General features: G+C 37.2%; 1 protein-coding gene across 1 annotated transcript in view; it reads left to right on the top strand.

The window, feature by feature from the left end:
- Positions 1-372: 372 nt before the first annotated feature.
- Positions 373-17,192, top strand: part of TENM2 (teneurin transmembrane protein 2) — a 714,433-nt gene continuing 697,613 nt past the window's right edge. Inside the window, exon 1 of the mRNA XM_067732909.1 lies at positions 373-718. Coding sequence (XP_067589010.1) covers positions 673-718 — 46 coding nt within the window. The 5' untranslated portion in view covers positions 373-672. The remainder of the gene's footprint in view (positions 719-17,192) is intronic.

Here is a 17,192-nt window from a genome sequence, read left to right as displayed (position 1 = left end):
AAAAACCAGAGACACATGGCGATTATCTCAGTTTTCAAACCTGGAAGATACACGAATGTGTTTCTAAATGAGAGAGGCAGTGTATCATGCTTGCTGAGATAAAAACAGAAGCTGCCAGACACTGCACTGTGGCTTTATTCTCAGAATCCGTTGCCTGAAACCCGCTCTATCTTTTCCCCATGTTCTCTCTTCCCTCTCTCTCTCCATCTCTCTCTCCATCTCCCTCTCCCTCTCTCCCCGCTGTCCTTCCCTCGCTCATTGTTCTCTCTCTCCTCCTGCCTTTGATGCACATACGTTGTCACATTCCATTGACTCTTCCCTCTTCTCTGTTCTTACACTCAAGCCTAGCGATGCTTTCGCCAGGCAGCGGCAGCCTCTCCTGCGAGTTTTAGTCATGTGTGCAGCTCAGTTTGATCGAGCGTTCCTTTTCTGCCTTTGCACTCTTACAAAAGATTAAAAGGTGGCGTCACATTGCTCCCCTGTTCCTTCCCGCAGGAGGGACTTAAAAGGGACAACAAAAACTAATCACTTTCAATAAGCATTTTCTTGCTGGGGAAAAGAAAAGAAAAGAAAAAAAAAAGGGAAAGAAAGAAAGGGGGGAAAAAAAGGCAGGGGGTGGATTTAGCGGTGTAATTTGAGACCGGTGGCGAGGATTGGGGCGAGCTAGTGGAGATGCTGCACGCTGCTAACAAGGGAAGGAAGCCTTCAGCGGAGCCAGGTAAGAGCGCCCATCGGAGGGTTTGACCGAGTGGCTTAGTTAAATCTCTGTTTTCACCGTTTTGTAATTGAGAAAGGCATCCACAGCAGAAGCCGATTTTTCAGTCGACTTCCTTTTGTTTAACATAGAAAGTACCTGTATTAATTTTGATGAATTAGAGCATGCAGCAAATTCAATTGAAAATAGATTTGTATAGCAAATGCATTTAAACTGAATGATTTCTCCTCCGTTTTATTTCAGGGGAGAGATGAGAAAGATGATTTTGATCAGAATAGCACTTTGCATTATGTGAAATTCTAAATAGCTAACGGGGAAAAATAATAATAAAAATTCAATTGATCTTGTTTTTGAACTCCGGGACTTAAACCCTGGGAGACAGCTGGGATTTGAAATTTTTCTTCTAACTGAACTTCTGCTGCGTTATAATAATTTTTCACCGGAGGTTTAGGCAAGGGTAGAGTTTAAGTCGAGCTGCTGGGCTGTGTTTGGCTTGGATCTTGTGGGTGAAGCGCTGCTTCTATCTCCCTAACCTGTGTCAGGTTGATGCTTCATAAATGGAGATTGTGTTGCCCCAAATGAAAATATGAAGTTAAAACATCAGTTTAGGGCATGTGTTAGAAAAGGATCCAGTAAATAATTAGGATAACTGAATTATGACAGTTTGAAATGGGAGTTAACTCTGGAGGTGCTGTTTGATCAGCCGTCCTGGATTTTAAGCGGCTCAACAATAAAGGGGACTAATTATCAGCCTCAAGTCGGAACTTTGCATTAGGACCCTAAATATAGAATACATGCGGACTTCTACTGTAGGTGGCTTTCGGGAATCTGTCCCTTTTGTGCGCTAAGAATGAGAGTTGTGGATTATATTTGATGGCATTTCTCCTTTAAAGAGCTTTGGGATGAAGCTTAAAAGGCTCACATCTATTTTAACGTTGAACAAACACCAAATGCAATACACTGTAGTCTCCCAGCGCCTGATTTTTGCTGCTGCTGCTGTTGTTTTAAAGTTGTGATCATTTGTTTTGAACCTCAGTCTTCATTGATTTTATGTTCCTCGCCTCTGCTGCTGAAATTTATTGCTGGCGTGAATGAACTGAGATTTGAGAATGCAAAAAGAAAAAATTTTAATTAGCCAGAGTTTTGATTTAAGGATAATGACATCCAAATGATATCCAGATTTTTACCTAGGATGTTACCTAAAATGTTTGAATTAATATTTAGATGATTTTTGGAAGGTTGGGAAAATCAGAATATTAAAAGTATAAAATTCTGTTAAAAAATGCTTCTCCAGAATGAGATATAGAAAGGTGACTTTAATGCCTCCACAGGGTTTGGTCCTAGAAAGAATTGCTAGACTGTGACATGGTTGAGTTCAGCACTGTGCATGAGAAGATATTTTATATATTTATTTGGTGATAAGATTATTTTCTTACCAAGTTTCCAAGCAACTTGCCCCTCAGTTCCTTACCCTGACGTGTCTCGTGTTTGCCAGACCATCTAATGGCATCTTGTGGTCGCAACCTGTGAATCCAATTTTATGGGGACATCAGGAGCTGCTGAATGTTAGGGAGTGGAGACCAAACCGACTATAGGTCTCATCACACTTCATCATCTAGAGATAATCTCCAACAGAAGTTCTCTGGAAAGCCCCTCATACAGGTGTGGGGAAACTTAATTTTTCCATCATGGTTAAAAGAGTGGCGAAAGATGTGGATAAGGGGAAAAAGAAACTGCTAGGATGTTTGATGTAATCATGCTGGTGGCAGCATAGTGAGTTTTTAAAATCATATCACATGTCGCTTTCTTTTTTTTCAACTCAGGAAACTTTGCAGAATCTTGAAGCGGCTCTTCTCAAATTCAGTCCCTGTTTCTACATAGCTTTCTCTGATAAAACCTTTTCTTTGACTCTAGCTTTAGCTAACCATTGAGTGTTTCAGTGTCGCTGCTGATAATAATGATTACATCTTAAATAAGTGACAAGTGTTGAGAAGACGGACTGGGGGAAATATGTTGTCTGCATCACATATGCGTTTTAATTTTATTTATGAAAATGACTACTTCGTGGTGAGGAGATGATAAATTTGAAGTTGTAGCTTGGCCGTTTGTTATCACTGAACCACTGTCCTTCTCCTGGAGAACTAAATGGAACTAAAGCAGGCAGAAATAAATCAGTTGTAAACTGGTTGGTAGTTCAGCGTGCACTTTTTAAGCAGATGGTAACCACAGCTATCCTTTTACTCAAACTATCTGATTAATATAAACAGCATTTTTCTGACTTTTCCAGTAGATGTTGCTGGAGAGCAAAGAAAAGATCATTTTTTTTTTTTTACAGGCAAAAAGAGAAATGTGATAGACTTAGAAAAGCCAACGAACAAGATCTTTCTCCCCAAACTCCGCTGGTAGCATTTTGCATAATTTGCTAATTAATGGGTTATATTGAATCATTACCTTTTATGATGTTCTATAGAAAGTGATTAAAACTTGAGCTAGATTTTTAAATTATGAGATTGTTCTCTTTAGACCCTATATATAATGCCTGTTTGCTGTTTTCCGTTTTTAAAAAATCAAGTTAACTGCGCATTACTATTCAGAACATTTCATCCCTGAATGCTAAAACCCTTTAACATGCAAATATGATGTCAGAGGAAGAACTGAAATAGAATACCCCGAGAAGAGTAATGATCAAACACATTATAAAAATATGCACCAGTTGCCAACATGTAATAAAATATTAAGAAATTAAAAGCATGCAACCTCTAAAGTAATAGAATTTCATTGCTCTGAGACTGTTTTCCCACCGAATATTAAGTGCTTAATAGATCTCTCTGTTAAAAAACAATTGAAAACCTACATGGTTTGTCACTGAAGTTATTTTATTACGTGATTTTGAAAAATTAGTCCAATAGGATTTTCCTCTGACTAGGAAATATAATTAACATTGGCTGTTAAGTGCCAGATTTCCAAAGCGAGAGCCACAAGGCTTGATGGAGAAACTGGGACTGCAGAGAGCAAGCATCAGTGCTAGAAGCGGAGGGCACCCACGCTGGAGCTACTCTGCTGGAAATCACTCTGATAAAATGACAAAGACAACCCAGAGGAGCCCGGGATTCTAGTACCCAGACACAAACTGATGCAATTTCAGAAAACCAGTGACCTCTATCTATGAGAGTATTTATTTTTGGAAATGATCAATTAACCGATTTCAATTGTGAAAGAGAAGTGTGTACAATTTTTCCAATGCAAAGGGGGCCTTGGATATTACAAAAGCACATTCAGACAAGATAGCCTATGTGGTAGAGCTTTCAGTTTTTCTTACCTTAAACAGTCCATGCTGTTTTCTGGTGCATTTTTCTTTTGCATTGAAGCCTTTCTTTATCAGTTTTCATTCCTGAGGTGTGAAATGCTCCATAGGTTGTTTTTGATTTAACACCCATTTCTCATTTCTCTTTTCTGGGAGGGAAAAGCTTACATTTAGAAGGCATGAGTATCATCTACTCGTATTTTGTAATTAGCACTGTAAGTATAGTGTAATTAGCACTATAAGTCCACTGGGGTAAGGTTGTTTCAATTTTTTTTTTTTTTTTTTGCTTTGATTCATATACATGTTTTGTGTTTGACCCATAGTGATTATTTTTTTCTCTCTGTCTTTAAATAAGAAAAGCTTTACAGTTTGGTGGGAGAATTTGGTTTCTTTCTCTGGTTGATTTGCGCTTCGCTTTAGGTGTTCTCTGTTTTTCATTATAGCTATCAAGCACTGACTATACTCAAAGCACCGTGAGTTAAATGTGCCAAAACATGTCTGTCCTGATAGCAAAGAGTGCCTGTCCTCTCAGTGAGAACCTTAGGAAAACAGAAAATGTCGACCAGACCTGAAGAATTACCTAGTGGGTTAAAATGTGCTGGTTAATCCTGACTCTTTCCCTAGGAGAGCAAAGAAGGAAAGGTCACTGCAGATTGAGGGGATCCTGAGGATGGTCGCCTTTGAATCAGGAGTAAAAGGCGAAAACACAAAATAATCCGGACGAGCCAAGTCAGAGGGGTCCTGTGGGCAGTAACACCAAAATGAATGACCAATGCCAGTACGATTGAGAACCTTGAATGGCAGGTATTCAATAGCCACTGGAAAGATGTAATCTGGCAGCTTCTAAAGGAGTGTTCTTTGTGTGGGAGTCAGGGAGGAGTGGAATAATGGGTCCATACCATGCCACTTGCCCATAGATAGTGATGCTAAAATGCCTATTTAGGGTCCATCTGCCCTCTCATTAAATTGTGGCCCTAAGGAGCTATCGTTATCCGTGGAATATTGCTTTGTCTTCTAGGGTCATTGTTGAAAAAACAGCGAGAACCCCTAGTCTTGAGGCTTGAAGCTTTGAATAATCTACTGCATTAGCCTAGATATAAGTGGTAAGGTTGAGAAACACTGCTGAGGGGAGGGAGAATGACTCGGAGAAACACCTTCCTATTGTAATTATTGCAATCTCTTGTATGTACTGTAGATGTCACGGCCTCATTAGACAGGGATTTTGTGTATATGCTTTTGTTTTCATAAGAAAAACCTTCACCATTTGTCGGAGATGAGACCTGTAATTTAGCAGGTGTGGTATTCTCTCCATACTATTTGGATATAATCAATTAGTGTTAGGTTCATCTCTGGTTTCCCGACATCGATTAGAATGGGTTTTTATGATCTTTAAGGTTTAATCTCTCTGTAAAGGTATATACTTCCTTTTTGGGAATTAATTGCTTCCCTGAATTGTCTGTGTGTCAGTTATTTTCTATAAACCTTGACTAACTTAACTTGAACTGGGAGATGCCTAGAATGTTTGACCGAAGTTCAGTTGTGGAGACTCCTCTGATCATTTAATGGAAGTTTATATATTAACATATAAGATGTTTTCTTTCATCTGATAGACTTCATAATGAGAAGGAGCAAAAATAATAATTAAGTGGAATGCCACCCTTTTCCTCAGAAACTGATTTAACCAGCCTATTCCCGTAGACAGGGTGACTGACGTCACCTCAGAACCAAGCTGTAGATGAATGCTTTGCCTTGTCCTCCAACTACTTTAATCTAATTTGTTCCATTTACTTTTCCAAGCTTTTCATCTTCCCACCATTTTAATACCATCAGAGATGGGGGCTACCCATGACATTCAAACTTGACATTATCAAACACAAAAGGCATCACTCAGACACTTGACTGCATTACAATGCAAGGGAAAAAAATAGATTCCCAAAGGCTTAGAAATTATTGTTTCATACCTTGAATGTAGGTGGATATTTTTTTTTTCTGTTTCCTTCAGTCTGCCTCATTTGACTGTTTTGCTTCCGTGTGTTTGCAGAGTACTGAAAACCTGGAAAAACTAGCACTCACCAATCCGTAACGTGCACATCCCTATGTTCACTGGAGGGATGTGTATTAATACAATGGAAATTTACAACTCTGTTATTATCTGTTATTTGCTAGTCACTGACCACTACTTGATACAGGACCAAAGTTGAGCCCTGCACTGGAGCTGTCTTTTCACTGTTGTCATCAGTTCTTCTGACAGTCAGTTAGCTGTGGCCAGACCTTCTTCCTGACTCACACATGTGTGGTCACTGCAGTAACTCCATCATTGCTGGGTAGACCAGAAATCTATTGAATGCACAGCAGTCCTGTGTTTGTTTACCCATGAAATCTGTGTGTGTGTGTGTGTTGGGATGGTGGGAGGGATTCTTAAAGTTAATATAAATTTATTTGTACCTCCCTTTGCTTGCTATCATGAACCTTCTATTCAAAGACAATTTACCCCCATATGTAAGACAACATTTGTGAGCTGAACAGATAGTATTATCAGATTGTGGTGAATTTCTTCAGTGGTATTACCTCATGCGTAGAGATCGGGTGTGCTGTAGAACTCTGTAAAACAGTCAGCTACATGGTATCCTACAGGTTTAATATACTTCTGTAGCCTTGTACTTGGGAAGGATTTCTGTAATTGGAGACAATCTAGCTAGGAGAACTTTTTAAGCCATTGGAGGCCAAAATACAGATTTTTGGAAAATGTGACTTTTTAGGCTTGAAACAGAGTGGATTACAAATTCCTCTTAACTGGACAGAATCATTATTGTGCATATAGTACAGTCTTGATTATCCAGGTTCGAATTTCCAGCATAGAGAGCATTCAGATTTCTTCTCTGACTTCCCTGTCTTCTCTCTGACTACCTGACATGTATCGTTTCTCTAATCACTGGCACCTCTGCTAAGGGTATGGAAAGGCATATTTGAACAGCAAGATCCAAACCTATGAATTTTCCTTCAGGAAGAGCTAATTATGTAAAAAGTCTAAGAGGTAGGTTTTTGAAACTAAAATTGACTGACTAAAATTTCCATTTGGGGGAACCCCTCTTTCTATTTACAAATGGTGGTTTACTATAGCTGTTAAGATGCCAATATTTTAGCCACACATTTAAGAGGCAAAAAGTAAATCCACTAGTCTGAACCATGCCAAGAAACTGGTTTCATTGCTCTGGCTTATATCATGTCCCTGCCCTACCACCCGACCAACTACAGTGTTGAATTACCTGGCTGGGTAGCGTGCCTAGCTGGCATTTTTTAAGACCATTGAGATCAAGCAAGTATACCTTGTGCAGGTTATCAGGGTTCTGCTAAGCATATTTCTTTAGTGTTAAGTACAAAAGTGGATTACTGGTGCCCAAACCCCACTTAGTTAATCTCCAGTACTGGTCCTATCTCATTTCCATTATCACTGACTACCAGTCAATCCTTGATAAATTATTTACATGTAGAATTTGACCCCTGGAGGTCGTCAAAGTCCCAATTGACTTTAAAGACGTGAAAATCTCTTAGATCCCAGAATTACATTGAAATGGTGAAAGGACTGGAAGGGTAGCTGGCTTTTCCAGAGAGGTTGTAATCACAGAATAGGCATGAACGTTCCCAGCCACCTTCCAAGTTCGCAGAACAGAGTGCAGGATTCCATCTAGAGGATATTGCTACAGAATCAGAATTTGATCTCCCTCCTTTTCTTATACATTAGTTGTGGCTTTGACGTTCTCAAAATCTTGTGGTCATACCTGCCACGTTGTAACAATGTCTTGTCAAATAATGCACTCTTCTCTCTTACTACCCTTATTGGACAAACATGTCTCTAATTGGTTGCACTTTTGAGGTGCATAATCAAACTTCAGGAGGTGTTTCTATTTCTAAACATATTGTGTAATATAATGTAACTAACAAAATATATAATATGTAATATAAATACAGATATACTAAAGGGCAAAAAATGTTATTACTCTTGACACTAAAAATAGTTTTTTTTATCATTAGAATTGAGGTTATTAGAAAGAAATGTACTTGAAGTCTTTAAATGTTGAGGTGTAGCTGATGATGTAGTATATTAACCAATAGTTTTCAATCCATAGTGTAAATGAAAATTTAAACAGTACTATAGCAGACAAAACTGAAAATGGAGAGCCTTGATCATGAGTTATATGTATGTAGGAGATGCCTCTTGTCGTTTATATGTGTGTGCACATTTATACACATGTATATACACGTATATATATATATACATACATACATACATGGTTACTCTGTGTATGTGCATATTTTTATCTATATCTCCATCTCTGTATCTATATTGATATTTGTACCTGTATCTATAGTCAGAGTTAGAGAGAGAGAGAGTGAATGGGCATATTCCTAGTAAGATAAAATGTGGTTGTATTCCTGGTAAGATATCATGTTTCTTTCCAGCTGACATGATTAATTTCCCACAATCTGACATGCAGTGTGCTAGGTACCAGATGAATCAGACATAACTCTTAAGGAGTTCATGGTCTAGTCCTGAATTAGAAATTATTTTAATGTTGAATGTTTCACTCATGGATATATTTAATAGTTGGAAACATTGCGAGAAAAAATTCAAGGATTACAAAGCCATCAGAGCCCTCAGTAGGTAGTTCTAAATTTAATATGCTTTGCCTGGTCAGGAGGAGGATTGGAAAAGAAACACGGCAAGCGTGATTCTGGGGAAGAAGAGCCTCACATAAAGTGAGCTGGTCTCAACTAAAAATAAATCTGGCTTTATGGGAAAGCCAGGCCAACGAGACTAAATTCTCTGTTACCCCTTACTGCTGGCAAGTCACGAACGAAACGTAGGATCCATTTGTCTGGTGTTCACTTTTCTGTGAGTTCTGTATAAGCGAGAACACAGGGAGAGTGCCATCAACATGCTTAGTATTAAATGTGTACGCATAAGGTCTTGTCTGAAAATATATGCAAACAATGTGTGCATATTTTTCTAAAGTGAAATGGGCTTATGCAGTGACGATTCCTTTTTCTCAATCTGTGGCATTTATGATGTATGTTTCATGTGTTTATAACCACATATCATATGTAATTTATATACACACAGATATAGTCTCTAGAGGTCAGTAGAATATAAGAAATGGGCAAACATTCACATCTAGATGAGACCTAGAGATTCTGAAGGCCATTTTTCAAATGATAAAATGATGATAGTCGACTAATGACATTAGGAACTAAAATCATTAATCAGTGTTAACAAAAAAATCATGTCATTCTTGTTCCTGAAATGAATCTATTCTATTTATTTTAAGCAAATTTCATATAGATGAACATTTACATGGCAAGAACCTTGACAGAAACCCAAGCTGTAATTACTTTATGATGGTTTCTTATAAGACTGTGATTCTCTAGAATACTTTTTGAAGATATTTTTAATGTTAACAGAACAAAATACTAAATTGTTTTTAAACACTTGACTATTACATTCAAAACACTACTTCTATTTTAGCTGCCAATTCAGTCTCCTCCACTCTTAGAAATGAATGATTTGATGATTTATATGTTGCAATTCTAATTGTTTTTATGAACTAAATGTCCCTGATGTTGGGAAATATCTTAGAAAGTTGTGATTTATTTTATATATAAAGCTAAAATTGTTGACAGTTCAGCAAATTACCGCACAGTTGAGCACGTTGATCAGATTTTTCTCTAGAAATGTCATGCACAAGAAAGTGTAGAAAATGATGGCAGGTAGCTATGAACTACTTGACGGTGGAGTTGCTGGCGCCTCTTACATTCCATCCCATGCCAGAGAAAACAGTGTAGCAGAGCTTCCAGTTTCATCTGGATTTGAGAAGGAATGATTATCACCTGAGCTGAAGTTGCCTGCCATGGCTTAGAATTTAATATGTCTTGCACGTGTGAATGAAGATCACTCACACTTGGAACTAAGCTATCGATAACCTATTCCCATATGTGTTCATTTACACCATAGCAGATTGCATTCTTAGCTCAGTTTCCTCCTTGATAAACCCTAATCCAGGGGTTGCAAACACAAATGCCTAGAGGGGAATATTCAGAAATAAGACAATAGGAGGTGATGGGGGATGGTAAAGAGCCATTCCAAATTTAAACACACACCTTCACACCAAACCTATGCTAAATGAAACCGAACAGAAACCTATAAGCATTTTTAAAGAGTGATCACATGAAGTACTTAATAGAAATTTAGGCTTAGAGGGGCTTCAGTCATCACCAAGAGATCCTCAATAGGTATTTGATAAATATTGATAGATTACTTCCAATAGGTAATCTAGTCCTTACTTTGCTGCCAAATTATTAAATGAGGAAGATACAATATATTTCCTATCCTCAAGGAGTTTGCAGGGTAGTTGGATGCCTCCAGGGCATCCCCTCCCTTGCCTCTGTGCCCCATGTCTGCTCTCTCAAGCTTTTGCATTCTCTGTTCCATCTCCACAGAATTCCTTTCAGTCCTTGCAGCTTTCATAATTGTGTCTTTGCAAATGCTCGTCCTTCTAGTCTTCTGCTAACAAGCCAGCTTGCCCCTGGCTGATTCCTATTCATCTTTTAGATCTCAGGTTAAATGTTGATTCCTCCCAGAAGTTTTCCTGGACTATCCCTCCCTAAGCCTAAACTCTGAGCTCCCACTCTGTAACTCTATAACAATGTACTTACCTTATTGTAACACTGTTTACCATTTATAGAACTACCAGTCTAACTGTACATATCTGCATAATCTATTAAGCTCAGTGAAGGCATGAACCATGTGATCAAGCTTGTTCATGGTATATGGTGAAGCCTAGTAAAATATCTGGCAGCATAAAGTTTGTTTAACCAGTAACTCTTGAATAAATGTTTAAATACCTAAATGATCACAATGCATTGATAAATTAAAAAGAAGCTGTCACATCTTCAAGAAACTGGGAAGGGTTGACAGCCTTGTTTGGACTCAAGTCTTATTCAAGGACAGGTTCAAAGTGGTCCCAAGTGTTACCTTTCTTCTGCCTCTCCTTATCTGCCTTGAAATAATCAAGGTCCCTAAGTACCAGAATAGAACCATCCTCTTACCTGAAGGGGGTGTACACTTTAAAGCTGTGGTTTTCGCGCTAGTCTCTGATCAGATTACTTATCAGAGACAGTAGACTTGTCCTGGTGAAACCCTAAAAGCAGTGACTCCCTCTCTCCACTCTAGTGATTGGTTTAAGATATGGAGCCTTGGCTATCAGAACTACTGAAAAAGATGACGCAGAATAGGTAAATATTGACTTGTTTTTAGTTGGGTCTAGGGACCTCACTTTATGTGAAGATCTTCCTCCTCCAAATCATCCTTCCCTGCTATCTTTTCCCACTCTTCTCCTTAAATGTTTCAATGAGGTCTTTGAGTTCTCTGATTTGATAAGATGGAGCGCTCTCTCTTTACTTGCGCATGAAAGTCCCTAATAGGTGCCAGTCTTCCTTTTAACACCCAGAGACTTATGTTTGCATCCCAAACAGATTCCCACTCTACCATTCTCTACAGAGGAACACATTTAAGTGACTGGGTAGTTTTTAGTGTCAGAGCACACAATTCACTTCTATCTGGTTTTCAGTTGGTTATGTTAGTTAAGCCATACCCTCAAAGTAGAAAATTATTCTCATAGTACCCTGAAAAATGGTTAAGAATGGATTTGGAATTAAAGAGTGGACAACTTTAACCTTTCATGATTTTAACTCAGCTACATTCCAGGTATTATTTTAATTTGCAAATGTGTGATGAGTTTGGCGAGACGTATGAGGAATGTGGTAGAAAGAGCATTCAGATATGGTATCTCCTCCTTATTAGTATTACTTGAAATTACCTTCTGCCTTTATCTTCTGGTCCTGTGCTCACTGTCATTTATCTTTATTGTTGTCCAAAGGAGGTAGCATATATTTTATAAACAGTATAAAATGAGATTTTCTCCATATATTTATATGATTAAGATAGCTTTGGAACTATATTATCATTCAGAAAGGATAATGAGAAAGTTTTAGGAAGAACTAAAGCACACGTGATACAGCATGGAAGCTGAGGGGGGAGCTCGCTATTATTCTACACTTTGGTAATATTTGCTGTCTGTTTTCAGGGATTCTCTTTTTTAGTATTGTGTCAGGAGAGTTAAAAAGAGGGACATGTGGAGATTAATCCTAAATCCTTTTCTTCATCTCTGGTAAAAGTTTAAGAACTCATCCATCAAAATATTTTCCTAAAAATTCATTATCTTTCTGTATTACACAAAAGCATAAACAACCTTACAGCCCTCCTAGAAGCTCTTTAGATAACAATTTTTTTTTAGATAACAATTTAATACAAATGTTCAACAACTAATAAAATAATTATTCTAATTTTTACTAATAAACGTTAAAAGGCTGGTCAGTTTACTGTCTCCCTGGCAACATGCCTATTAAATGATTTGAGTTCACTACTGTAACTTTTCTTTTAATTTTTTACCTATACCTTCTTACCCCAATTTTTGCTTCCGTGAGGATGATGTTGGCATGTCCATTTATGCCTCACTCTCCTGTTTCTTCTCCAGAGTGTCCTATTAAATTCACTCAGATATCTTTTGTAGACACTCTTAATACCAAAAATAGTTTATTTTTTTTCTGGAATAAAAAAAGAAAGTTTTTTGCCGTTGCGGAGCACAGGCTCCGGACGCGCAGGCCCAGCGGCCATGGCTCACGGGCCCAGCCGCTCCGTGGCATGTGGGATCTTCCCGGACCGGGGCAAGAACCCACGTCCCCTGCATCGGCAGGCGGACTCTCAACCACTGCGCCACCAGGGAAGCCCAAAAAAGAAGGTTTTTAGAAAAACAGTAATTCTCTGTAGAGTGGAATGTACTTTCCATGAGAAAATATATTCCATTTGTAAAAAATTAGAACCACCTCAAACCAAGCACAGTATCCCTCATTTCCAAAGCGTTCTAGAATGAGAAATAATAATCAATATTGGAGTAAAAATATATATATATTTCAATTTAGTTAGATGATTTTACTTCACAAAAATGCATGCGATTATAAAAAATAGACCTTTGACTTTTAACTTGGGTTTATTTTGCAATTTTGTACGTGCTTGTGGATTTGTTAATGTTAAATTGGTAATTGTTGATCTCTGAGGAGGGGTGTAGCATCTTCAGTCTGAGCTTATTACTGTGTAAAGTATGGATTGCCTTTACCCTAATGGCCTCTGAATCCTATTACCATCCCATTAGAGAGTGTGGGATTTTAGTAATTCTGTTGTTGTTTCCAGTGGGCAGTGCATATAATGGGGAAGGGCAGGGGTTAATGCAATTCATCTCTTTTAATACTTGTAACTCTGAGTCCCTTATCACTCACTGTGGTTTCATTGGAGTCCCCTCCGCCCCTCCCCTCCCCCACCCCACACCGCTTCTTTCTGTTATCTTTAAGGCCCAATATCTTTCTATATGGCTTTCCTAACCAGAAGAGTTTGGAGAAGGGAGTTTTTGGTGATTCGTCAGTTCAAACAGAATTTTAGCTATTAGCTTTTCATAAACTGAAGATAAATAAGGTGGTGTGTCAGCTTGTGTGAAACAGGCTGCAGCCCAGAAAGGTTTTCAGTGACTGTCATTGTGCCAAGAATAGTATTGAAATGGCTCTTCAATCAAGATCATTTATAAGGCCTTTTGGAAGGAGAAGCATGAGACAAGCGGGTCGGATCAATGCCCACTAGTGTTCTGGGTATAATGTTTCCATGTGTTGGCGGAGACAGCTGTGTCCTGGGTCCTAACAGTGCTAGAGAGAGGAATTGGGAAAGATTTCAAAGTGATAGAAATTAGATTCCTTTAAAGAGAAGTTTCCGAGCAGTGGTTAATTCCCTCTCTATCAGCTGTACTCAGTAGACATGTCTGATTACGTACCCCTGGTTTTATTCATGAAATTTGTTTTTAGCTAATACAGCTTTTTTCAGAATAAATACGAACATCAGATTACTTCCCGGTATGTCAAAACAAATTAGTTTCCCACAGTGATGCAGTGAAAGGTGTAACTATTTTCCCTTTTTATATGTCAGAAAGCATTACGGGGGCTGGGAAATTCCCACTTTTTCCCCCCTTAGCCCGAGAGCCTGGTGGTTTGCAAAGGTCTGGTTTAATGCAGAAGCATGGTCACCTAGAGCTCCAGCACCCCCCTCTGCTGCCATTAATGAGAATCGCATGCTGAGATCCTAAGAGGCATCTGAGCGCAGAAAAAGGCAGGGAGTGGCAGGAGATGATCAAACCATTTCAATCTGTTGAAAGTGAGTGATATTCCCAGGGCTTATTGTTCACTTTCTCAGAGAATTAAGTTTCCATATGTTTCATCATAAATGGAACGAGTGTGCAACATTATTGCAACATGACAGTGTCTGCTGGATGATGCAGTAGAAAACTGGTGTTTGGGGGCAAATTTCTTCTTGTCTTCATGTTCTAAATATAGTGGTGGCCCACCTGTTATAGCTACTAGTCAAGCCCAGTGGCAACGTTTAGATATGTTGCCTTGGTATGTAGTAGTTTGCATGTTTTTGTGAATATTCATGCACTGAGTTGTTCCTTAATTTGAGATATCACTTCTCATATTTCTAGACAGACTGTGATATTATTTCTTTCCATCAATTGGGTGTGTTGAGTGAAATTTATTTTAGAAGGTAATTATGTAGCCACAGGTATAGTTTTTGTTCCAATGAATTGATATGAATAAGCATTGTTAAAAGATATTATTTCCTTTTGATGCTTAGTTACAGATTACCTTTTCAAACCACTTTTGTTCCCACAATCACTTGGGAAGCTCCAACAAACAAAAATGAAATAAAATAAAATCTACTTCAGGTACCTACTGACGTTAGTGTTTTTAAAAAGCGATATACCTGAGACCATTTGCTGAAAATTACTAGGCCCATGTAAGAGACATGTATAACCTATGTAGAATTTCTTACAGTTTCGCAAAGGCCAGTATGGGGGATCCTGGTTATTCAACAATTGGAGTGTGGATTTCTGTTTTGCATTTATGTTTGGGTCCTATTTAATTCACCTCGTCTCTTTGTTCTTGAAACTTTCCTTCAGATCTGCCAATCTGCCAAGAAGCATAAAAATCAGATGACATGAATGACATGAATGTTTCTCTCAATGAGAGAAAGATGTATCATCTTTTCTATCTTCATAAAGCCACAAACTTTTCAGTTGTCTCTCTCAGTGTTCCCTTCATGCACAGTACACACATTATTTAACATTTGTTAAATATCAGCAAATCGGTAATGAAATTTGACTCTCTGTTAAGACTACGTGGTTTGGTTCTTAGAAAAAAAACAAAACAGGAAAACTAGTATCAGCATACAAAAATAAATGAATTATTGTGAGGGAGAGACAGGAATACTGAATACCACATTTTATACCATATTCCATTCTATGTTTTCTTGGCTACACACTCTCCAATAAGTTTATGATAGCAATGAAAAAAAGCACATTTATTTAAATACGTATTTTCTAACTATAAAAGTAGAATGGTCCGTGCATGAAATTCAGAAAGTTCAGAAAAAAGTAAACATAATAAAAACCACCCACAATCTCACCCAAATCTATTTTTAAATGCACTTAAGCAAATGAATATTTTAAGAATCAAGATTTTGTTTCATGCATTCATTGTCATACTGTGGGAATTCCCTCATGTATTAAGTAGCACTCAAAAACGTTATGTTACTATTCTACCAGAGTATATGCCTTAAAAATATACCATGACTTAAAAAGTAACTTTCACTAATTTTGTGATTATAAAAATCTAATTATATACTTGTTATAAAATACTTCGGAAAAATATACAAGTGAAAAATGGTTTTACATTTTGAAATGCTACTATAAAAAGATAAATACTGATAATAGTTTGGTCTATCATTTTGATCATTTTGCCTATATAATAAGTAATCATAATTATTATTTTTAAAATTTATGTTATTTCTATTGAGATTATACACTTGATCTTTTAATTTATTCGCTTTCCACTGAATTTTCTGCTTAATTTCATCCTTCTAAAAACAAACTCAGATTTCTTTCTTTATAACTACCCTTAATATTTTTAGGGTATGATAAACTTCTGCTTGTCATTTTCATTGCTAATATTTTACCTCAGTAGTTTTTTTATTTTGTTTTTTCACATAAAGCTATTTAAACTCTTCATGTAGTAAAGCCTTCTAATATTTTAGCTATCTTGAATTGGTTCTCAGCTTTAAAAGAATCCACATTATAAGGTCCAATAAATATGTACTATTTTCTCCTAGTAATTAAAAAAATGTTAATAACATTAAACTTTTAAATGCATTTAGAAATTTATGTGTGTGTCAGATAAGGATCTATTTCCCCCTCAAAGTTAATCTATTATTAGAATTTTCGCCTGTAGTCTATATTAAATCTCTTGTGCAGTAGAGTCTATTTCAGGGCCTTCTGCTCTGTAAAATATACTTGTGTGTGTGTATTTATATATATATATTTTTTTTTTTCTGCACTGTTAGTCCACTGATTTATCATACTAAATTTATAGTAATAGAGGAAGGCTTTCTTCCTTGTTTTTCTTCTGTTCAGAATGTCATTCTTATTCATTTTCCCTAATAAGTTGAATAAAATCACGATATTAAAAACTTTAAGCTTACATTTATATACATTAAATTCAGTTTGATGAAATTTCAACCAGATTTATTCAATTGTATGCATATATAGAACAGTAGGGAAACGTTAACCGTCTTCAACGGTATTTTTCTCTTTAATTTGAGGTTTTTATAAACGGTAGTTACTTTTTTCCCTCTTTTCTCCAACAAAATATTTCTACCCTTTTGAATATGTGGGTTTGGTGTTTTGACTTATTACTCTGTCATTTGTCTTAATCAGGCAATTTTTTTTGAATTTCATAAAAAATCCCTTACGCATTTGCGTACAATGATGCAAGAAATTTCTCCCACATTACTTCCTTTTCTTCTTAGAAAGCAATGTATGTCCGTTAAAAAGTGCTCATTATATTAGTCTACCAAATGCCCAGTTACATCTTCTGAACCATAGCTGCACAAAATAAAATGCTGATTTCACATTGTTGGTCTTTATCCATTTGTGTGTCAACATTAAATGCACAAAGCAGTCTGAA

The sequence above is a fragment of the Pseudorca crassidens genome, chromosome 3 (assembly GCF_039906515.1).
Source record: "Pseudorca crassidens isolate mPseCra1 chromosome 3, mPseCra1.hap1, whole genome shotgun sequence".
NCBI classification, from domain to species: domain Eukaryota; kingdom Metazoa; phylum Chordata; class Mammalia; order Artiodactyla; family Delphinidae; genus Pseudorca; species Pseudorca crassidens.
This window is presented reverse-complemented; position numbering and strand designations above follow the sequence as displayed.